The following is a 25,540-nucleotide window of genomic DNA, read 5'->3' on the forward strand; positions in this document are numbered from 1 at the left end:
AAAAAAAAAAAGAACCCTAATTTGTTATCTGTGTCATTTGAGCATGCTACATAGCTTTCTAAGACTCAGTTTTCCTCTTATGTAAATTAGAGACACTACAAAGGCTTTGATATTTTTTGATGCACTTATTGTGTCCAAAATGTGAGTTTCATGATTACTAGTAATATTATATGGGCCATAATACTTTCATGGTTGGAGATAAGGGAAAGTTGGGCAGTAGGGATGGACAGTGCCAACCTAAAGGAGAAGGTAGGAAGAACACTGCATTTGAAGTGACCTGGGAACTCCTCTGGGCTATCAGAGCAGGAATGCCCTGGGGACATGTAAAGTTGCTAGAATACTGACCTTGCCAAATCATATCCCCTTGTATTTTTAGTTTTTGTACATTAGAAGAATCTAAGTTTACTCATCAAACCTATAAATAGAGTGAGGGCATAAGCTAATTCAGGCCTGCAAAGCAGAGGCAAAGGACGATTAGCTGGGCTCTGAGTACACCCATCATATGGTCCCTAGTGACCTGCCTTGCCCCTGGCAATTAGACAAGTGCATTTCAAACTGTGCTGAAGACATTTTCGTAGTATGAGAATTTGTCCATCTAAGTGCTTATAGGTATATTTTAAGATACATATGCAGTGCCTTAATGTGGATTCAGGGTATATATGGAATAGGAATGGAAGAATGGATATGACTTGCAACTTTGATCTCAGTATCTTAATTAGGATGTAAGCTTACTTGGGAATGTCACCTCCTAGATCCCTGGGTCTGGGCATAGAAAGTTAACAAGGAAAGCCATTTAAGGCTTTCTTCTTTCTCCAAAGATCAGGAGAAAAAAATAATGAGAGAAAACAACTGCATGCTATGTTTTACATGTTTTACAAGTATATTTTTGTAGGTAGCCACCAGTTGTTTCCTACACGCTGCAGTGGCCTTAGGAATCAGACCGCCTCAGATAAGGTTCCAAATTTGTCACTTGTCTTGTGAGCAGATTAGCCACTCTAAGTTTCCAGTGTTCTCATCTAAAAAATGAAGATATTAAGTATACTCTCCTTGTAGAGATACAGGAGGAATGAAATGAGATAGGCCAACTCGTAATCTCCATAATGTTAAATTAACCTAACTTAAGTGGCTATGAATCGTCAAGTCATCATGTGTTATTATATAAAATGATCAATTATAATGTTTCCATCGAATGGTTAAGGAGTGAGTAATTGGAACTGTCTCTCCTATACTGCTAGTGGGAATGTAAAATGGTGTAGTCACTTTGGAGAACAGTTTGGCAATTTCTTATAAAATTAATATACACTTGCCATATAACCCAACAGTGCCACTCCTAGGTGAAATGAAGAAATATAACTTTGCAAAGACCTGTTCTCTGTAGTCATAGAAGTTTTATTCATATAGGCAAAAACTGGACACAATAAAATGATCATCAACTGGTGAGTGAATAAACAAACAATGATACATCCAAGAGATGGCGTATTACTCAGCTATAAAATTTTAGGACCCTACTACCGATACGTGAAACAAATGAATCTCAAAAATACTATGCTAACTGAAAGAAGTCAAACACTGCATATTAGATGATTCCATGTGTTTAACATTCTAGGAAAGGCAAAATTACAGATATTATAAAAAAACACATCAGTGGTTGTCATGGGGTTAGGATAGGGGAAGTGGGGTAAAGGGTAAGAGATTGACTATAGAAGACAGGAGAGAACTCTTTTGGGTGATAGAAATGTTTTACTGTGGTGATGGTTACAAGACTGTAAACACTTGTCAAAGCACATATAAGTAAGTATTATTTTTTCTTTTTAAGGTGTTTTATTTTGAAATGTATTATTTAAATGGAACAGTATATAAGCCACACATGCATAGTTTTATTTTTTAATTTTAATTTTATTTTAATACCAGTGTAGTTAACATACAGTATTATATTAGTTTCAGGTGTACAATATAGTGATTCAGTAATTCTGTATATGACTCAGTGTTCATCAAGATAATGTACTCTTAATCCCCTTCACCTATTTCGCCCATCCCCCCCCACCTCTCCTCTAGTGTATACTTTAAATGAGTGGATTTTATTATATATAAATTGTATCTCCATGTAAAAAAAAAAAAACTTGAACTAGTTATGTTGGAAGCCTCTAGGTAGGAAGAACATCAGAGATTAGTCAAGAATTTGCAATCCAGAAAATCATTCTAGAAAGGAGAAACCAATAACTTGAATTTTGAATGTTTAGCCTCCCTGACAGTAGACACCTGGACATTTGAATCTATCATTAAGTTTTGATGATAGTGAATTAAGTCAAAATGTGAATGAAAAAACAACTTCTTAGAAAACCTGCAGTTGCAAGTTTATTAGAATAATTTTAAAAGCCTCTTCCATAATTTGTATATGAATGTTTGAGAACTATGATTTGTCCCAAGAGTTTCAAGATTTATTTAAAAAAAAACTTGCTATCTAAGCTTTCCTCCAAAAACATTTTTTTCTACTAAGACAGCTTCTACTTTTAAAGCCAGTTTTAAGTGCTATCATCTGATGCATTTTTAACCAAAGTGATGAAATAACACAAACTTCCTCCTAAAATAAAAAGAAGAAATAAAATTCAAAAGTAAGGGATGCCTGAACCATACTTTTTATACATGCTTGCTTTTCATGTTTACATTTTTATTGATCTGCCTTTACAAAGAAAGCCAGAAGTCTAGATAATATTTAAAATGCAGAAACATACTGTAAATAGCTGTAAAACTTGGCATTTAAATTTTTTTCTTAAAATTAGCATGCAAAAATCGAATATATTCTTGGTTGGGTGACTGTGGTAAGATTGGAAGATATGAGAAATCAAAATAAGCCTACATGAAGATTAGGATGCAATTTTTGTATTTTGTTCCCTATCCTGATTTGTGATGGATTGTTTAGATTGTTTCCTTTACATTGATAACATGGTAAATGGAGACTTTTTTCCTACTTAAGTCATAGCTAGCTTTAACTTGACTATTACATTTTATATCTCCTAATTGCAGAAGGTTGTTTGTTTTCTTGCCCTCAGAACCTGTCATTGATCACATAACTATGTTAGTAATGATGATGATATTTATTCAACTACATTCTTACATACAACAAACAATTTTTGAATGACTCTATTTCCAATGTAATATTAAAAGTGGGGTAAAAGAAATACAGTATTAAAGCAATACTGTACAATTTGATAATGCATGATTATCTTCAGTGCATTTTATACACATTACTTCATTTGTTACTGCTAAGAGCTCTCTCAGGGTCCAGAGATATATTATTAAGCTCACTGTGTTGGACCATAATAAGAGTAGAAAGTTTTTTACCTAACATTTTCTAGGCAGTAAGTGGCATGCAAAGCCTCAAACTCAGTTCTGACTCTGCCTTGCTGCTCTACCGTACCATCATTCTAAGACAATACTCTTGCTTCCTAGTAAGATGAAAATGGGTAATTGGATTTGGGTATGTAGTTGTTATGTTTTTCCAGATGAAGGTCCAGATTGGTGGTCACATGGCAGTTCCATCATATCCAAGCTTGACCCTGACTTAAACTGAGTAATGATAATGTATAGTGTTACATGCTATTATGTGGAGTTGGTGGGAAATCTAGTAACTCTGTCCTTTTAGTGAATATACTAAAGGTTCCTATGCAATATAGCCATTATACTGAAAAAAATGTCCAACAGGGGTGCCTGCGTGGCTCAGTCGTTAAGCATCTGCCTTCGGCTCAGGTCATGATCCCAGAATCCTGGGATCCAGTCCCGCATGGGGCTCCCTGCTCGGCGGGAAGCTGCTTCTCCCTCTCCCACTCCCCCTGCTTGTGTTCCCTCTCTCGCTGTGTCACTCTCTGACAAATAAATAAAATCTTTAAAAAAAAAAATGTCCAACATATTTATTCAACAAATGTATATTGAGCACCTATCATGTACCAGACACCAGGAACTAGAAGTACAGCAATGAATAAAATGAACAAAGTCCTGGCCTTCACGAAGATTTTGATTGTTCTCATTGATATTATTATGAATTAGCTTCAGCTCAAATCTGGAAATTTTTGAGGACCTTGGAAAATCATAGTGTGTAAATAGTGATGGGGGGTCTCATGGGGTCCCATCCTTAGAGAACAGGCCTAGGATAAGTGCATACTAGGAAATACCGGGACACCTGGAACTTGGGTATCATGAAAACATGCTAAGCAGAGGTTGGACCTGCTATAGTGGGAAAAGAAATCTTTCTTGAAACTGAATACATGCCTATCTCCCATGGGGCCTAGCAGTCATTCTGGAGGTAAGAGGAGAAATTAGCCTTAAAACTCTCAGTGCATCAGCATGCATCAGCTTAAATATTATCTAGACTTCTTTTAGATATCTGTGGGATAGCTGGAGCATCCCAGCTAATGTCAGCTGAGTTTATTGATGCTTCTTCAGGTTGGCTGGGTAAATGTAACCTAGGCTGGGCTTCACAAGAGGTTGGCTTCAAGCTATAGATTGGGTCCAGATTTGCTTCATGTGTCTCATGGTAATGGCAATTGAAGAGGGCAAGCCTCAGTATACAAATGCATGAGCACATTTCAAGCTTTCTCATTACATCTCCTCAATCTGCTAACATCCTACTGCAAAGCCCAAAATTTGGGGCAGGAAATACACTTTGGTTACCATGATACTAAAGCAAGTGGCATAGCACAACCCAGTAAAAGGAAATGGGGAGGTGGTATAGGAGTGAGGGAATGAATATTTTTGAATAGTAATTTAATCAACCACAGAGCAGAAAAGAACTTTAAGGGCAGAGAAGTGGATCCACTGATGTAAAATTGTCTATGAAAGCATGTTAACATTCTGACTTATTTCTCATTATTTTTTCCATTATTTCATACCCTCCCATTACTACTATTCTTTTTCCTTTCAAAGTTAGTTTTTTTTCCCCTTAATATAAAAACATACTTACCTCCTAGAATAAAGATACATTGAAATCGCTTACTTTACTGACTTCAGGCTGACTCTTCTAGATTCTCAAACCTCAACCAAATGGATTGAAGTTACAGGAATATGCTTTTTACCAAATTGCCTTTGGAGTCTTAAACTGTTTATGCCTATAGAAGATATAGACTAAAGAGGTTTGGGAAGTAGTGATGGCTGACCTTCACTTATGCATTTTTTTAAGTAATAAGAATTGATGTGCTTTTCATGACTTTTTGTATTTTTTAGTATTTTTCTAATAAAAATAATTTTTACAACCTTTTGGTGTAAGATTTTTCTCTTAGAAATTGTAACTAATGCTCAGAATTTCTTAGAAAATAAATGTCATAAGGCATATGGCATAAGATATATTTTCAGTTCTACATAAAATGTAGACAGTCTTTCAAAATACCAATTTTAGGATTTTTTCTATCCATAAATGCTGGTCCTGTTCTTAAGTAATATTTTGTGTGAAATAGTGGAAGCAAATTTACCTTTTAAATAAATGTTTTAAGCATACGGTACTATGGTTTGTCCTTTTCCTGAACTCTATTTTAAAAACTCCTTTAAGTTCTTCATGTATATGTAATAATTCAACTTGATGAAAAGTATTCCTACACAAAACAAATTTCTTGGCTTTAACTGTGTTTATATTTATCCTTCTGATTCTGACAAGGTATAAAGGAATAAATTGTTCACTTTGAAAAAGTGTATTAATTGTTTGACTTCCACAGTGGTTTAGTGGAATTATTATTTTCTGAAACACATTAAATTATATTCTACTTGCATAAGAGATGACATATCCTTAAATTATGAGACTTTTCCCTTCTTTCTTTGAGCCATCAGTTATTTTTCTTATTTATTTTTTACTTTTTTAAAGATAAAATTTATATACAATAGAATGTACAGATCTGAAGTGTTCAGTTTGATAAATACTGGCAATTGTATGTACCTGTGTCACCACATCTTAAAACAAGGTATAAAACATTCCCACTATCCTCTCCCCTAACCCCCTCCACACCCAGAAGCACTACTTTCTGATTTTTGTCACCATTGATTACTTTTACCTCTTCTTGAACTTCATAAAAATTGAATCAAGCAGTAAGAACTCTATGCCTGGTTTCTTTGCTCAACAAAAAAATTTTTTAAAGATTTTATTTATTTACTTAGAGAGCAAGAGCAAGTGAGAGAGAGCACAAGCAGGGAGAGGGGCAGAGGGAGAAGCAGACTCCCCACTGAGCAGGGAGCCCGATGCAAGACTTGATCTCAGGACCCTGGGATCATGACCTGAGCTGAAGGCAGATGCTTAACTGACTGAGCCACCCAGGCACCCCATCAACAGAATATTTATTTTAAAGATTTTATTTATTTATTTGACAGAGAGAGCGCGAGCGAAAGCAGGAACACAAGCAGGGGGAGTGGGAGAGGGAGAAGCAGGCTTCCCACTGAGCAGGGAGCCCCATGCGGGGCTCGATCCCAGGATGCTGGGATCATGACCTGAGCAGAAGGCAGCCACTTAATGACTGAGCCACCCAGGCGCCCCACTATTATTTTTAAGATTCACTCATTCATTCATAACTGTTGCACATATCAGGAGTACATTCCATTGTGTGCATATGCCATGATTCTTTTCAAACACCTGGGTTTCCAGTTTAGATTATGAATAAGGCTACTCTGAATATTCTTGTAAAAGTCATTTTGTAGACATATGTTTTCATTTCTCTTGAGTAAATACCTAGGAATAGATCTCTGCTTCATAGTATACATTGCTTTCTTATTGATTCATAAGAATTCTTTATATATTCTGGATATAAGCCCTATATATGTACCTATATGTAAGGCATTTATAGTATATATAATGTAAATGTTTTCTATCAGTGTGACTTGTATATTTATGATTTTAATAGTTTCCTTTGGGGGCAAAATTTCCTAGTTTGCTGAAGTCAAATATTTAAATTTGTATCATTGGTGAAGGATCAGTAAGTTTTAACTACATAGTTACAAAACCTAAAATATTATTTCCAAAATAAGGGGGTCATTTTCAGTAACAGAGCAATAAAATTATGGGTAATTTGAGTAGACAAAGACAATCTTGTCAATGTCACATCTTTTTAGTTGATTTACTAAATTTTATACATAAGAGATAAAATAGAAAAATTTTCAATAAGGTAACTACGTGGTTTTAGAGAAAGTGTCTTATTACCTTTTGAAATTTCTCTGCAGGCAAAATAAGCTCTACAGTTATTTGCTTGAAAAATGACTATATAAAATGTGTTTATGAGCAATGAAAATGTTAAAGACTTTCTTACATTTCCTCTTTACTATTAAGATGACAGATATAGTCTACCTACTGCAATGATTACATTTTTATTCCTCATACATCTAACTTGGGAATTTCAAAGAAGTACATTAGGATTTCTATGGCTTTTTAGTTATTTACCTTGAAGTTTACATAAATATATTGATTGCTACCAGTGTGAAAAACCAACCAGTCCACAAACAAAAACTCTAGGCTTTACACAAAGAATTATTAGTTTAAGTCAAAATCTGTGCCTTTGATGAGTTTATATTGGATGCTTAGTCATGAAAGAATTTATTAAGTACCTTGTGTGGGTCATCTCTCTGTAAAATTAATATATGGGAATGGAGAAAACTATGTTCCCTGAAACTGTATTGTCACTTGGAAGATGAACTTTCTAAGAGTTCTATGGTATGTTCAATGGACGAAAATGTGAGGTAGTTGCCTCTGTTCAGGTAAATGTAGTTATGCTTTTAGAATAAGTGGCCAGTTGAAAATATTTCCTATTGAAGCAAAGTGCCATATTTGCTATTCTGTGTTATCATTTGGGTTAATTTACCAAGCATCGATTATATTCCTTGGAGAATGAATAGTTCTCATGTTGCAGTTACTAAGTGTCACTTCATCATTTCCCAAACTGAATGCTATTCCTTGGGAAATGCTACAAAGTATGCTTCTATCTTAGAAGTGAACAATGAACACCACCATTTTGAAAATTCTGAAAATCTATTCAGTAAAAAACCCTACTTAACCATTTAACTTGTTTCCCAAATTTATTTGACCATGAAACCATTTTCTTTCTGTGTGATAACACTTACCTAATTCCTATGGAATGTTTCCATGAAACATTCTTTCTGAAATGTTAATTTTGTATAACATTTTAATTTTAGTGAGATGTCATTATCATAATTATATACATATATGTGTATGTGTGTGTGTATTTATAGATGTCAGAGTATACTTTGTAAGGCATATTAGATTTTTTAAACTTAAGAAAAATTGATTCTTTTAATTTTTTTTATGAGATAAAGTTTTAACATTTTCTTTCTGTGATTCTGTTTTGCTTTTCTCAAGAGGATTTCAAGTAGAACATTAGTAAAATAGAAATTTAAACTGATAATCAAAAAAGAGGTTAGATTATAAACATGGTTACCACGTCAAGTGTTGTTATGATAAACTTTAAATTTTTCTCTGAACTTCCTTGGAACCTTGACCAAAAGAAGTCATGATAGGTATTGGTAATAAACAAAGAATGACATTTTTCTTGGTGCTAAATTTTGAAAACAAAAATTGTGGGATGAATGTGAAGTTTGTTTTTTTTTTTTTTTTGAGAGTGTGAGAGAGCAAAAGAGCACGAGCGGGTGGGGGGGGTGCTCAGAGAGAATCTTAAGCAGGCTCCATGCTTAGGGCAGAGCCGGACTTTGGGGCTTAATCTCAAAACCCTGAGATCATGACCTGAGCCGAAGTCTAGAGTCGGACACTTAACCTATTGAGCCACCCTGGTGCCCTGGATGTGGAGTTTTATAGAGAGGACTCAAAATGATGTAATACACAGCAACCTCACCAGTAATTTCTACTAAAGGCAGATACTGACTTCATGCAGCTATTTCTTGTATCAACTGGTCATAAAAACTGAAGGCATAACATTAAAATGCAGTCACAAAAAGCTGTTCTATGAGGGACTATGATAATGTGGTCTAAGTTACTTGATATTTCTTGTGGTTTAGCTTTCTCAAAGGAAAGGACTCAGACTGTCCCATGGAGTGAATGAATGGCTCATTCTTCATCAGGAGTTCCCAGACACCTGCCTGGACATATTAGAATCACCCTGGGAAGCTAATCATTTGAAAATCCCTGGGCCCAAACTCTAGCTCTGCAGGTCTGGGCGATCACCCAAAGACTTTGTCCTTTTAAAAACCTCTTTAGATAATTCTGATGTATGACCATGTTTGGAAGCCACTCATTGATGATTTCCCTTGATTATATTTCTGTCAGTTGGCCTTTTTATATGACTTGGCTATTAGAGAGGCCATTAGAGTTTATGTTCCTTCCTGTAGATCTAGATCTGTAGATCTGCACAACAAATGGAGTTAACTTTTAAGAGAGTTGTTAACTGAAAGAGCAGCTACAGAACACATGCCTAATGAAAGATGATTGAGGGGCTAATGATAAAGAGAAGTGAAGTGAGGGTAGAAGGAACACAAGACCACTGAATTCAAATATATGAGAAGATGGTCTCTGTAAAAGGCAGCAAACTAGTTCCATACAGCTTTTCAAGGGCTCAGTTAGGACTGATGTGTTGAAGTTACATCTGGGTAAGTTGCAGTAGACATTTAAAAAAGAATATTGCAACAGTCAGAAATCTTTCATAGTAGAATTAGCTATATCCCAAGGCTAGTGAAATCTCTGTGGCTTTAGGTTTCCTACAGCAGGTTCACAAATGCCATAGAAGTTAGTGACTTGGGGGGGTGCGTGGGTGGTGCAGTCAGTTAAGCATCTGACTCTTGGTTTCAGCTCAGGTCATGATTTCAGGGTCCTGAGATTGAGCCCTACATCAGGCTCCACACTCAGTGTGGAGTCTACTTGAGATTGTCTCTCTCCCATCTGTATGTCTCCTTTGGAAAAATGTCCATTCAGATCCTCTGCCCATTTTCTAATTGGATTATTGGGGGGGTTTTGGCATTGAGTTATATAAGTTCTTTATACATTTTGGATATTAACCTCTTATCACATATATCATTTGCAAATATCTTCTCCCATTCAGTAAGCTGTCTTTTTGTTTTGTTGATGGTTACCTTTGTTGTGCAAAAGCTTTTAATTCTGATGTAGTCTCAATATTTTATTTTTGCTTTTGTTTCCCTTGCCTTTGGAGACTTATCTAGAAAAATGTTACTATGGTTGATGTCAGAGAAATAACTGCCTGTGTTCTTTTCTAGGATTTTTATGGTTTCAGGTCTCACATTTAGGTTTTTAATCTATTTTGAGTTTATTTTTATGTATAGTGTTAGAAAGTAGTCCAGTTTCATTCTTTTACATGTAGATGATAACAGACTAGACTTTTATTCTTCAAAATAAAAATATTTATATTTAGCATTTTGGGGGAAAAGTCATCCTTTCTTGCATTACTAATCTAGATTTCTACACTTAATCTTGTTTTTACCTACATTTGAAGATAATTTTTATATTACAAAAGGGATAATTTAAGCAGTTTCAAGGAAATAAAATGGTATTCAAATAGAGTTCAGTTTGTTGAACTAAGACTGTTGCAACTTATATATAACAGGGCTTTGTAAATGCAATGTTAAGTGGTTATTTTCTCTGCCTAGCACATGGAGTTGTGAGGATCACATGAGTTAATGCATATAAAGAGCTGAAAAAAGTCCATGTAATGCTCAGTAAATGTCAGTTATTCTTATTATCATCATTATTGATGAACAGACTGACTTGATTCAGGTTGTGATCACAGTACTTGTCATGGTGTATGCACAGAGTAGGTGTCCTGTAAGTATTTGTCCACTGATCCCAGAGATGACATAATCATCAGGGCTTTCCAGCTGGCGCTTTGGAACATGCCTCCATTTCATGTCCTATTTCTAAAGCAGACATTTATTGAACTTCTTCCCAGTAGTTGAGCTTCAGCTATTAAACAAAGTCTCTCTTGCCCAGATAAAGACCCATTTTTTAGAATATACTGGTGAAGGATTAATGAGAGTCCTTAGCCTGGAAGGCTTCCTGGAGTTTAGTACATTTCAGTTGATTTTGAAAGAACTAAAAATTAATGGAGAGGGAAAAGAAGGCAGATAATTTTCAGTAAGAAAAATGGTATACGGAATGGAGATGAAAATAACAAAATTATGTTCTAAAAATTTGAGATAGATATACCTGACTTGGGAAATGGGCTGTATTAGGAATTAAGAAGAAGAGATTAGTGAATGAGGACATTTGTCAAAGAAATACCCTGGAACTGAATAGCTGTATATGTATTTGACAGGTTGGGGAATGTGAGCCATTTTACAGAACCTGTGAATAAAAGAAAATGGAATTTAAGGAAAACTACTCTAGCACTTCATTCAAGAGAGAAAATGAATTTGGAAGTAGTATACAAAAATAAGAAAGGAAAATTTCAAGAGATCCTTCAAAGGAATAGTCAGAGGACTTAATAATCATTTATTGTTCATTAAGGAGAGTGAGAGGTCATAATGGCATCAAGATTGTGACCATCAGTCATAGGAAGATTTGATTAACTCCTATATAGAATTTGGGAGGTGTTTAAGTTTGAGAGAAGGAGGAATATTAAGTTCAGTATTTTAATTAGCTTAAGATCAGTTGTTAGGAAAGTAAGTACATACAGATTTAAGACCTGATAGATAATGGGGGTCAAGTCTGGAAATGACAAGTCATGAACCATCAGCCCATTTGAAGCCACAAGAATGGCAGTCCTACCAAGTCAAGAGAGAGAAAACAGTGTTTAGAGAATGTTTACCCTTGTAAGTGAGGAGTAAGAAGTCATATTCACTGGATTATCTTTCCAAACATCTTACTTTTCACCAGTATTGTGGCCTCTTGACAAAGTAAAGAAATATTATTTACAATAAAAAATAAATAGTATATATTTATGTACAAGTAATAGTCCACGTACAATATATGTTCATATCTGGCTCCATTTTTCTCTCTGAATTTCTAGGCAGGTGAATCAGTTGAGAAAATCGTTACAATTAATTGAAAGCAATGCTTGAAATATTTCATTAATCCTTTTCCAAGTTTCATTTTCCCATTTTATTTTATCTATTTAAAATCCACTTAAATACCACCAAGGAACCATTATGGACCTCTTAGTAGATATTTATTTAGCTATCTGGCTCCCAGATGAGGAAGGAGACTGAATGCTTGTGGAGAAAAGGCATACTTAGATATATAGAACTACCCTAAAATCATTATTCAAAGGGCTATGGTTTTGTGTTACAAATAAAAAGCAGAAAAATTGTGAGTTGTAAAAAATCTCTGGCAATAATCTTTACAAATACCATTTATCTCTCTCTACTACCAAATTGCATTTTTTACTCTGGACATTTAGACTGTAGATAACCATTACCTGACAACTATTTGTTATTCTTCTACAACATTGAAGTGTGGCAAGGAGATGTGTGTGAGGGGTTCAAACTTGAAATACTCATCACATTTGTGTGCCTCTTGCTAAAATTTGAATGACAATGAAATAATTTATTTGCTCAAAACAAGGTACCTCACAGATACCATATTTTTGAAATGATGAATTGAATCTCCTAAGAAGAAATTGGTATTTCACAAATAAATGTGTAACTTGGGTAGCGCCAGGTGCCATGACTAATGGCATATGGAATTCTTAGCATAGCTCCTAACCCACTGTAGGCACTCAGAAATTTTAACGGATATTATTCCCTGTTATTTTTCTGTTTTGTGATTGTATAGTTTTCCTATCTAAGTATGTTTAAATTCATCTTGTTTTGCTGAATTGCTTTTTTGAATTAAGACAAATTTTAGTTACATGTTCTCTCTGACTTGTGTGTTATTGCTGACTAAGCAGTCTCTCTCATCCCATTCAAGTCTGTGATTGTTCAGATAGAGAGACCACACTCAGCCAGGCTTGGAACAGAGCCAGGAGTTCAGACCAGTGGTTCTTGGTCGGGCTGGCAGGCACAAAAGTTAGCTGTGAGGGGTACTGGGAACTATTTATTAATGAAATTGACCTAAAAGCTGTAAACAGTTTCCTCTTTAGGATAACTTTATGATAGTTCCAGGGTTACCCCCACAATACTATCATTCTCACTCCCTTTTAGGCCAATAGTCTTTCTTTCATGGAAAAGAAATGGGTGAGACTTCTATTTGTGAACCTGGAGCCCATGGGGATGTGTTCCACACAGAAGCACTCTCATGAGTACCAGAAGAACAAAACAGGTTGAATTTGCTGATCTGCACTATGTTTCTTCCCTCACTAGAGAAAATTAGATATTATTTAACTTTTTTTGATGTTCTCCTTATTTGCTGTGGGTTATCATTCCCAGGTGAGCTTTTGTTGCTGTTATCATTGTTTCATTTTTGTTTTCTTAATTCACTGTAAATCTGAAAGACTAAGTCCTCTGAGCAGGCTTCAGATGTATTTACCTAAATAGCTTGCACAGCTGGGTTAGTGAGAAAAAGTCACAGACTTTGCCCTACCCAGATCTGCTCAGGGTGCTTACTGAGGGAAGCTGGATGATCAAGCAGAAGCAAAAAGAGGTCCCTCTATGCTTGCACTCAACAAGCAAAAGAGGAAACTGCCTGCTTACTTTTGCTTTTTGAGACATGGTAATCCTTGTCACTAGTGAAAACAAACTCTTAGTGGATGATGGTTGGGAGGAGAGAACTCCCTCAGACATTCTCCACTACTCCAGGCACAAGCAGGAGTGGGGAAGTTTTAAGCAGAAGTTTCTGCCTCTAAGGAGATGAATTAGGAATAGAAGAAGAGGTTGAGAGAGGATTTTCACTCTCCAAAACCTTTCCAAAATGAATCTCACTGAACATTATCCTGTAATAATCTTTTTTGGAGAAAATGGAAATGGCAGTTAGGGACAAATGAAAGGTGACATTTTGGGCACAAATCTCCTACTTGTTTGTTTCATGCCATCCCTCTCTATCTTCCCAACAACGTTGCTTTCTCACTAGATTCTGTCCTCCCCCTCCCCCACCTCTTCCACACCTCTGTCCCTGTACCTTGAACTTCTGTCTTTTCCCAGGGCCAATTCCCTCACCTAGAATCTTGCCCGTAACTATGAAAAAGACCATCTTCCCTCATTACTCCTCTTTTTTAAAATCAGCTTTGGTTTCCATTTGCACTACTTGACTACATCCTCTCTCCCCACTTTCATATCACCCCTTGTTGCATTGATCCACCATAATTCTACTTGTGCCCCATCTCTTTGTACTCCTGGAGAATTCAAAACATGATTTCAGGGCTCATCCTTGATACCTCTGCTACATATTAATTGCTTACTAGATGGGTTTCCCCGCTCTGGGGAATGAACAGAAATTCTCTCTTGCAGGTTTAGTGGTAGGAAATTTCTGGTACTTTTGAGTTTTCTTAAGTTGTATTGTTTTGCAGGTAGCAGATGGCTTTTAGAGAATATACACAGGTTGGTAAGTAGAAGAATGTAAATGGGACAGTGTGTGGGGGATGTTAGCAGATACAAATCCATAGATATGCATAATATCTCAAGAATTGGTGAATGGAAAAAGAAATTAATTATGTTAACAGAAGACAGTAGCTTGGATAAAAAGGGGTTAATTGGTCATATTGCCAAAATGTTGGAAATAATATTAGGAAACAAAATTAGCCTATTAGCATTTTGGAGACATTAAGGGCTAATAAATGGAGTAGGTTTGAATAATTCAGAAGACCTGGACTTGATGTTTTACCTATCATTTTCTTTTTTATTAGCCTTTGAAAAATCCGTTTTTCTAAAATTTAGAATCACTCATTAATCTCTAGTGAATCTTCATCTTGTTATCACCTTTATTTTAGAATCCTATACTTTTTTTGTCTGATTTTGTGAATAACTTCCTGGCCTCTTCAGGGGAGGTTTAGCAACCCTCATCAGTCATTGTGAAAAATGGCCAGCTGGCTTCCCTTTTCATATAATTAGGAACCTACTTCGCCTGTCCTCCACATCTTTTTTAAAATAAAAATTACTCTAATGTAGTTTCTGAGGGTTCCCTGAATGCACATCAGAGGTATAACAGGCCCTGATGATTTGTGATTAGTACATCTGGGTTTTCAAAATACCAACATTCACTCTCCTTCTGGTGTAGAATTTTTACTATTCCATCTTCATCTTATGGGTAACAGTCATCATATTCATTTGTTCATGGTTAAATTGACATGAATATGCAATTTTTAAAAATTCACTTTTTGAAGTAATATTTTTCAGCTTTTTCTCTTTTAGTATTTGTGAGTGGAAATGAGATCACTTTTGAAGCCCTTCTTTGAAAAATATATTTGAAGAGATTTTTATCAATTGTATTGTCTTAAAAATGTATTTTAAAAAATCTTTTTAGCTTTCTTGATTCTTTTTCTTATATAAGGTTTTACTATATGCAGATGGTCTTTCATTTCACATTTCATAGTGTTGCCATTGGTCTTAAGATCACTCTGCATTTCTAATTTAACCAACCTGACCCTCTGTGTAAATTTCAGGGGGCTGCTTGCAGTGGTGGAAAGGACATCAACTTTGATGCCAAAGAGACCTTGATAAAAATCTTGGCTTCTTAAAATATCAATATTTGCCATTACTATTGGAAAAATAATCTCTTAGATGTGTAGTTTCTTCATATGCCAAATGGGACAATCATATCTCCTTTCAGGGTAGTATCTTGAAGATTGAATAAGATATGCTATGTACATTTGGTACATAATAGGTATTAAATGAACAAAAGAACTCCTTATTTTCCTACATGTTTAGAAAAATCAGAAGAAAAAGGGATTTTCTCTCTTTACTATTAATGAATTGCCTCACATAAAATTATTTTAAAGTTTTATTTGATAAAAACTATCAGTACACTATATGTTAAATATATCTTGCTGGTTCAACCAATGACTTGACATTAAAGAGTCTTTTCCACTAAATAAGTCATATGCTGGGAAATATCTTTTTTCTTGTTCAGAAAGAGAATGAAACTTAGTCAAACCATATAAAAATACACTTAGTGAAGTTATTCAAGTCATAAAACTTGTTGGCCATAAATCAACTTGTATTTTTTAAATATTTTATAGAAATATGCTGTAATCTTGCAAAAAGTGTTACCTAGAATCTATTCTAAATCACTGTTTTAGAGTGTTAAAATTACTCAAGCTTGAAATCTACAGCTTTTGCCCTTTTTATCTTATTCATTCATTTAACAAATATATATTAAGTGACTATTATGTCAGGTACTGTTCTAGGTTCTTGGCATATGTCAGTGAACCAAAGACACCAAGATCCCTCCTCTTGAGCACTTCATATTTCATCAGTGGGAGGCAGTAAACTTTAGTAAGTAGTAGAGCAAGGTAGAGTGCACTGGACATATAAAAGTATGGTGGCTATGGGAAAGCAGTTTATAGTGGTAAGTAAAATAATCAGAATGGGAACCTTCAAGAACTGATATTTGAGCAAAGTCTTGAAAGAGGTAAGGGAGTTAGTCATACCAATATCAGAAAAGAACATTCCGGACAGAGGGAAAAGTTGGTTGGTGAAAGGGATCCAAAGTAAGATCATGCCTGGTGTATTTGAGGAAAGCCAGCAAGGAAGCCAGTGTGGCTGGAGCAGAATGAGCAAGAAGGGAGGGAGAGAGTAGGGAGCAAGGAGTAGTAAGCAATGAACTCTAGAGTTATGGGAGGCCAGATTATATTCTGAGGACTCTGGCAATTTATTTGTGAGTAAACCTGGGAACCATTGCAGAATTTTGAGCACAGGAGTCATGATCTGATTTATCTCTCAGAAGAGTCACTCTGGCTGTTGAGTTGAGAATAGACTAGAGAAGGAGGGCAAGGGTAAATGCTGGGCAACCAGTTAAAGGTCTTGTGCGAATTCAAGTAAATGGTGATAATGTCTCAAGACAGGATGGCAATAATTGAGGAGGTAAAAAATGGTCAGACCCTGAACATATTTTGAAAGCAGAACCAATTTTATGAATTGGATGCAAGGGGTAAGAAAAGAAAAGTAAAGTCTAAAGTTATTGGCCTGAACAGCTAGAGAAATGTATTTGCAATCAGCCAAGATGGAGATGGCTGCTGGAAAATCCTTGTTTCTTTCTATCTCTCTCTCTCTCTCTCTCTATTTATCTATTTTTTTTTTTTTTGAGGGAGAGAGAGAGCGTGTGAGGGGGGGCACAGAGGGACATGGAGAGATTTCTAAGCAGACTCCAGCTGAGTGAGGAGCCCGATGTGGGGCTTGATCTCACCACCATGAGATCATGACCCAAGCCAAAAATCAAGAGTCGGATTCTCAACCAACTGAGCCACCCAGGCACCCCTCTATATATTGTTAATTAGTGACCTGCAAATCAGAAGATTGTGTATTTTTAAAATTTTTCATTTTCTCAATCTTACGTTATTTTAACTGTCTCTAAGCTTTTTTAGGACAAATGCAGACTAGTACAATAACACTTGGGGAGTAAGTACAAATACACTTTTTTCTCAGACATTGTTTGAATGTACTTATCTCCAGTGATGATAGGAGAAATCTCAGTAAAATTCAAAAACCAAGAAATTGAGAACAGAAATGTAAACATGTCATATCTATTTGACAGCTGAGTGCACAGTAACTAGTTTCCTGACATTAGTCATGAAAGATAAAACAATTTAGATAAAGTTCAAATTGAGATATAAAGTTTCATAAAATAGTGTTTTGTTTTTTTGCAAGTGGGTCAAGAGGGGTGGGTAGTGATTACAGGAACCAAAATGGAAGCTCAAAAGAGAGAAAGTAATTATGTACATTGTGTTTTTTTTAAGGCATTTAGGATTTTAAACTCACATACTCTGAGTATCTGGAAGCACATTTAGTTCCTGTTCAGAGAGATGAAAAGTCTAACCATAACCTCATTGACAGGCTTGTGGCAGTTCGAGTTTCTCCAGTGTGTATGTGCAGGGAGGAATAGAAGTGGTTGAGTGGGCAGTTGGCAGCCATTCATCGCATTGATTGCAGTCATTCATAAAATCCAGCATTGCTGAGGGCGGAGTCAGGAGGGGCATTCCCCTGAGGTGGTTGCAGAATGTCTCATTTGCATAAATCTGCCATGATGCTTGAGTGATGAGGGAATGCTCCCTTGCAGTTTGAAGACTGTTAAAAGTCCACGTAAATCCCTGAGGAATTAAAGACGTTGCAGAGAATAAGAGGTCAGACCCCTTGAACTCCTAGTCTCTTGATCCATAGTAATTCTGGGAAGTCAGCACTTTGGCAGGGTTTGTGGCCTCCTTATGTCTGGCTGAAGGAATAAATCATATGTAGAGGAAGACACTTAAGAGCTACAACATACTGAAATATTGTTGTGTTTCTTAAGGTATGAGGGGTTTATACGATACAAGTTTAATGCATGGGAGATAATAGAAGGTACTGGTGCTGAACAATTTCTGCATATTAGAACTGTAAAAACTATTACAGCTTACCCCTCCAAACTGTGATATGCCAGACACAACACAATTCAGTTATGATTTTAAAGAAATGTTAATCCACACAAGCTAACAAAAATCTGAAGTGTATTATGTATTTTTTATATATCTTATATATCTATCTGAGCATAAAGGTTTTTAAAAAATCTTTTCTTTCTTATATCTGGGAGAAATTTCAGCCAAAAAGAAGTCAAATTAGAAAATGTAGGAATACATATTACCATACTTTAGAGCCCCATCAAATTGGTGGAATAATTTAACAATCTGAAACAAATAGGTTTTCCCCCCAAAACACAGATTCAGTAGCCAGCTGTATCACTGTGGCCTTGTGGTCAGAATATATGTTAGTATGAAAAATATGTTGTTTACCTGCTTTTTAAGAATTAATTAAAGTATATTAAGTATATTTAAAATTATATTATTTTTATTTTTTAAAAATTTTTATTTATTTATTTGAGAGAGAGCAAGCGTGAGTGAGAGAGAGAGCAGAAGTGGAGAGGCAAAGGGACCGGGAGAAGCAGGATCCCTGCTGAGCAGGGAGCCTAATGTGGGGCTCAATCCCGGGACCCTGGGATCATGATCTGAGCTGAAGGCAGACTTAACAGACTGAGCCACCCAGGCGCCTAAAATTATATTTAAGTTAATTGTAAATACTAAATTTTTTGATTGTTGATGTATTTTTTTCATTATCCAATATATAAGTTCAGGTATTCAAATAAAGTTTTTATTTGAAAGATTCTATAGTTGTGCAGACAGAAGCATTATGTCAGCTGTTGTGCTTTTACACCAAAACCACTGGGTACTTGAGATTAGATGAGAGTTTTCTTACATAGATACGGTCTTTCACGCAGGGGGAAAAAAAAGTTTTACTTAGGATCCTACCTTTAGTGCTGGCTGATAATCCACATTTATTAGAATAGAGTTACTTAAAAGCATATCTAAGGAAAACTGTAATTAAAGCGGCTGATTTATTTTATTTTAAAGCTTTTTATAACTTCCTGAAACTTTAGGGAAAAAAAGAAATGAACTAAGACAGAATGTTGCATATGGTTTCTCATAGATATAATTCTTCAAAATGTTTTCCAAAGTTGGTGATATTTCCGATATTTTAACGAACCAGTGCATGGAGATTAAATATGCTAAATGTACTATTTTTAGTTGAGTGGGAATTGCTAAAGATTTTCCAGTGCTATGAAATGTGACTTTCTGAGCACTGTACTTTGTCTAAGTTAGACTAACATTTCAGAGCTCAGAAATCCCAGGACATTATTTCTTCCTAACCAAGTGCCTCCTTGGTAATTCCCTTAACCCTGATGCCTGAATGGCTTTCCCCCTCCATAAAACTAGAACAACAACAGAAGGCTTTGTGGTTCCTGTGGATGTCTTTGACTCCTATCTCTTGACCAGTCCATTAAGAGTTTAGCATTAGTTCTTGACAAATGCCACCTTCCTTTACTTTTATCCTAGGAGGGAAGTATATCGAGGCTTTAAAATGGTACCATTTTCTTTTCTCGTCACGTTGCATATTGATTTCTAAGTCTTACCTGACCTCGTTTGGAATGAGCAGTATGTGTGTGTGCACGTTTCTGTGCGTTGTGTCCATGTTTCCCTGTATCATTTCTTTCAGAAGTGGAGAATTTTGCCATGCAGCTTTTAACTCTGGGAAAACATTTTATCTGCCACCGCCTCACCAGTGATCCACTTCTGGAATAATATGACTGGCTTTAAATATTAGCAGTATAGTCAAACCTCCCAGAAGCCTCCATGAGAGTTGTTAAGAACCAGATTCATGGTTGAGAAAGCTGGGTCCTAAGGGGCTTTTCCATTTAACAAAGTCTAAGATGTGGGGTCTCAGCTTTATAACCAAGGCTTCCCTATTCAAAGCAGTATTTTTTAAAGCTTTTGAGGTGAAGGGATATCTGAGCCATCCAAGTACAGCCTTAGATGGGGGTGTTTTCGAATTTCTGCCAATGAATCTCTTCAATGCTTGTATGCCCCGTTGACACAAGGGTGAGAGTATATTCTGCTGCCCTTTGGAGCTCTGTTAAATTGTCTATCCTCTGCATTTATTTAACCTGTAATGGAGGACTTAAGACACAAAGACCTTTTACTATGTTTTTTCACATTGTGGAGGTATCTTCCCTATTTATTTCATACATACACACACACAAATACTTTACATATGAACATTTCTTTTTAAGTCTTTCTCTTTTCTTAACTTGAAGGGGATTTTGAACATGGAGAATGTCTTAAGGCGTGTTAGATCTCTTTCTGCATAAAGAAAAAAACCTATATGGTAATGAATGGCAGGAAACAAGAGTCCGTATCTTTTAGTAAAATAACCAAAGCCACAAGAAATCCTGCCCATCTTTTAACATATCAACGCAACAGCTGTTCGTATTTTTAAGCTTTCAGATGTCATCGCATGGCGAGGCCAAAGCTTTCAGTAGCATTTCTTCTATGGGGAAAACTGCTGACAGTTATTTTATTGGTGCTTAAAGGAAAATCAAATAGAGAGGCTAGCACAGATTTTATTTGGGTGTAATTGAGCTCTTGGAAGTCTAAGTCAAAATATCCAACTCTAAGGGCTTTTCCAGGGCCTCCAGGTTAAGATCAAAGGGGCTTACAAAGATTTTCCATTAGACTGTGTTTTCAGTACCGTGTTTAATTTCCAGATGTGTTCTACCCTTTTTATAATTAATAGTGCGTTGTGCTGTCTATCATGCGCCCCAGGTGTGTTGTCAGGGACATGGCGAAGCCTGCTGCCTGCAAAACACCAAGAAATGCTGAAAACCAGCCCCACCAACCTTCACCGTGAGTATGGCATTAGTTTTATTGACTGAAAATGTCGTCTCTTACACAGATCACTGGTTACAGATTTATTAATTCACATTGCATGTGGGAGTAGATACTCTGACTGCTGGTGTATGTGTAATAAAAAGGCTACTATTGAATCAGATAAAATGATCTGGAAACATGAGCTCTGTATTAAGTATCTTTGTTAAATGAAGTTTCTAATGCCATATTGGAAGCATAAAACTAATTAGAGGAAAGGGACACATTTTTAGGGCTCTAGGGAGGCAGAAATTCTGTACCTTTTGGATTTGGAATGTATGTGGGCTGCAGCCCAAGACTTTAGGGAAGTAGGAAGGCAAGGTACAAAGAGGGGAGTGTGTAAGTAAGGGAAATGCAGAGGTAGTCCATTAAACACCCTCACCATATTACTTAAAGGTGTGGACAATCCAAAAGAGCTGATTGCCCATGTAGTTTCATTTTTATTATTGCTACCTCAAGTGTTGATACTAGTGAAGAGTTAAATGACCAACACAAAGGGAAGCAGGAAGTAGAAAAGAAACCAAATAAGTAAATTCTAAGTTGTGAATGTGGATTTTGATGAGATAAAATGTCAATAGCTTTAAAACTCTGCAGAGTAACAGAATATATTCAATCTTCTGACTAGAATTATGCTCTTAGTAAGAAAAATTAAACAGTCCCTTAAAATGTCTCTGCAGCAGCAATACTCTGCATAACCATTACAGCCAAGTAGTTACTACTGGGAAATGTCTCCTTCCAAGGTTTTTATTAAACACCTTTGAAGAAATGTGTCCTAAGAGTGATTTTCTGTAGATTTCTTTAGCTGAGAATTCTTTGAAGCAAACCAAAGTAAAGTGATAAAATTGTAAAAAGTGAGAAGAAAAGTAAATTTTTATAATTCTTCTGCTGTGACTTTTTTTTATAGGTGTTGGCAAAGACCAAAATTAAATAAAACATTTAAATCCTTATATTTTGTATATGATAGTCACAAATCATTTAAAAAATTATGTTTTAGGAAACAAAATTTTGGTACATAATTTCAAGAGGCTTAATAGATCAGTTATAGATTTTATCTCAATAAGTATACTTGACTATCATCTTCTACATTTAATCAGTACTTTTCAAGGAATAAAAATAATTTTGATTTAAATGTAGTAAAAAATGACTTATAATTACATTGAAAAAAGTACAGAGTTGGTAGAAGAGGCTTAATAGATCAGTTATAGATTTTATCTCAATAAGTATACTTGATTATCATCTTCTACATTTAATCAGTACTTTTCAAGGAATAAAAATAATTTTGATTTAAATGTAGTAAAAAATGACTTATAATTACATTGAAAAAAGTACAGAGTTGGAAGAAGTACTCTTAGTGATGTTGCCATATTTTTTTTCTATAAATGTTCCTGCTCTAAAGCCATTTTCCTGATAATTGAACTTTCCTTCATAATTCATGGAAAACTTATGATCCCCACTTCCTATCTTATGTTCTAGGCATTATAAAACGTTTTATTTTATATTAGGATTGTATTAGGATTCAAGCTGTTTCTGGGAAAGTTCTTTGGGGAATTAATATTGATTTTAAAATGTTATATTCCACATATTGAGGTTCCATTTTAATTGGTCCCACTCATTCTAATGTGCATTTTAAATTAGAATTATTAGATATGGAACAGCAGTTGTCATCCTTCCCAATAAGACTTCAGATCACTTTTTTCCCTTTATTTTGTTTTTACTTTCCATAGACTTAAGAGTTGTAGAAATATGTTGTAATTTATCTTGCACCTAGTAGAAATTTCCTGGTGGGCCCTCTGAGTATAATAGCCAAGAGGAAGCAACTGTAGTTCCTTTGGAGCCTCTATTCTGACCACCTCTTTCCTCACCCAAGCTTTTTGAATTAAAATAGTAAACCTCTCTTTAGGTGAATTGAAGTATTTAAAGTTTACAATTCATTCCTTATCCTGCTGATTCTCTATAGTGTGCTTGTAATTTGAGCTCTCCTTATCCACATATGTGCCTTTCTAGATTGATAAGAAAAGGTCAATAATAAATTGTGGGCTGGGGACTAAGGGTGGGTTTTAGCCTGCAGGTCAGCATTTTTAAATTTGTGAGTCACAACCTTTCAGTGGGTCTGAAAATCAATAAAGCCTACTTTTTTGTTTTTTAATTTTGAATGGAATGGAAGAGATTAGAAAATCCAAGAATGTATCCCAGGTTAATATTGTGGGATGAGTTTAGATTTCTGTGTATGGCAACTGGGTAAAAATATAAAATTTAATAAACACTATGTTTAGTTATAAGGATGCACTAATGGGTTTTAATTAGGAGAGTGGCTTAGTCAGATTTGCATTATATATATATGTGTGTGTAGGTATATAAAATATGTATTCCTTACTTTGACAGACGTGGGGAAAATGGAATAAGAATGTGATGTGGGCAAAACTAGGGACAAGAAAATCAATTAATAGACCATTGTAATAGTCCAAAGAAAGATGATAACGTCTTGACTTATAGGAGTAGCAGAGGGTGTGGGAAGGAAACATTTCAAAACCTGAGTAAGGAGTCACATTGGCAATGCTTGATTGTCAGTTGAATATGATTTGTAAGGAAAGAGTTTAGGGAGACTATCATATAATTATTTGACAATTAAGGACCACTGACTGAAAAGTAGAATTAAAGAAGCAAACTAGGTCTAGGTAGGTAAGCAGTGAGGAGTTTGGATTTTGATATAGTGATTTTGTAGTACATGTGCATTATCCTAGGGTACAGGACCAGGAAATAGTATATGAACCTGAAACACTCAGTTAACTGGGAAAGTAGATGACATCACCAAAAGATACAGAGTTAGAAAAAGATAACAGAGAGAGTCCTAGGCAAAAATCAATGCATAATGAATGGGTTAAGGAAAAGGATCCCCTGACTCAGCTGAGAAATAAGAATTTAAAAAGTAGAAGAACCAGAAGCCAAGGTACTAGAGGGGCTCAAGGGGAATCTCCAATCGTATCCAGTGCAGCAGAAAATCAATAAATAACTTCAGAGATAAAAAATGTCCTTTGGATTTGGCCATATAGAAGTAATTGGTGGCATTTGTCCTAGCAGTTTTAATATATAAGTGGGTGGAAATTCTCTATTTTGATAGGTGTGAGGAGGAATGAGTAGTCAGGAAAAGGAAATAGTGATTGTATATGACTTTTTAAAAATGTTTGACTGGGGCGCCTGGGTGGCTCAGTTGGTTAAACGACTGCCTTTGACTCAGGTCATGATCCTGGAGTCCCGGGATCGAGTCCCGCATCGGGCTCCCCGCTCAGCGGGGAGCCTGCTTCTCCCTCTGACCCTACCCCCTCTCATGCTCTCTGTCTCTCATTCTCTCTCTCTCAAATAAATAAATAAAATCTTAAAAAAAAATAAAAAATAAATAAAAATGTTTGACTATGTGGGTGTGGAAAAGAGAGATAGAGAGGTAGGTATACAGGAAGTAGGGTGACTACACTTATGTTACTTTGTACATTTTATCTTGCAAGTCTAGATTGATGGATACACATGTCAATATACTTTATATTTTTGATAACTGTGTGTATAAACTATCCAAATATTCTTTTTCAGCTATTATTAAAATGTCACTTAGTCATATTTTAGACATGCTGCATAAGTTGTCATCACTTAATCAAAGTAATAAATATATCAACAATAATGGTGGCGTTCAACAAATTGAGTCTTATGCCTGCTATTCCTCAGGTATAACATGCATAGATAAATGAGACAGAATTCCTGTCTTAAGAGTTCTCTCTCAAGTGGGAGCTGACAGTTACATAATCAAATCAATTATAATACTTCATGATAAGTGCAATGTGTTAAAAAATGATTTATTCTGTTTGGGGTTCATGTGGTCAAAAGAAAGATTTACAGAGCCTGCAATAGTTAATAAGAGTTTTGAAAGATGTATAGTTCAGTAGGTAGGCAGTTTTGGAGTATAGTCTTCCAGAAGAAGAGAGCAGTTACCCTGAGGTCCAAAACATCAGGTTATGTTGGGGTAATTTAAAACATATGCACATTGCTGGAGCCTAGGAACGTGTGTGTATGTGTAGTGGTGTGTTGTGTGGCTGTGTGCATGGGTAGGAGTTCATGTGTGTGGAGGTGAGTGTGGGCGTTGTATGTGAAAGAGAAAGACAGGAGGTAGAAAGTGCTGCATCAGACTCTCTGAAGAACAGGGCATTTGTCTAATTTGGAAAAAGTAAATAATTAATTGTGCCTTGTCTTAGGTTTTATTTTTAATACTCTATTTTGAAATTTGACACATCATT

General features: G+C 35.6%; 1 protein-coding gene across 50 annotated transcripts in view; it reads left to right on the forward strand.

The window, feature by feature from the left end:
- Window positions 1–25,540, forward strand: part of RIMS1 (regulating synaptic membrane exocytosis 1) — a 488,993-nt gene that overhangs the window by 63,741 nt on the left and 399,712 nt on the right. For 43 of the 50 annotated variants that reach the window (XM_081828518.1, XM_081828521.1, XM_081828519.1 and 40 more), the window contains exon 2: window positions 21,159–21,239. The exons of the other annotated variants lie outside the window; for them this stretch is intronic. In XM_081828518.1, coding sequence (XP_081684644.1) covers window positions 21,159–21,239 — 81 coding nt within the window. The remainder of the gene's footprint in view (window positions 1–21,158; window positions 21,240–25,540) is intronic. 50 annotated transcript variants of the gene reach the window in all.

This window comes from Leptonychotes weddellii, chromosome 8 (assembly GCF_054177405.1).
Source record: "Leptonychotes weddellii isolate Sample4059 chromosome 8, ASM5417740v2, whole genome shotgun sequence".
NCBI lineage: Eukaryota > Metazoa > Chordata > Mammalia > Carnivora > Phocidae > Leptonychotes > Leptonychotes weddellii.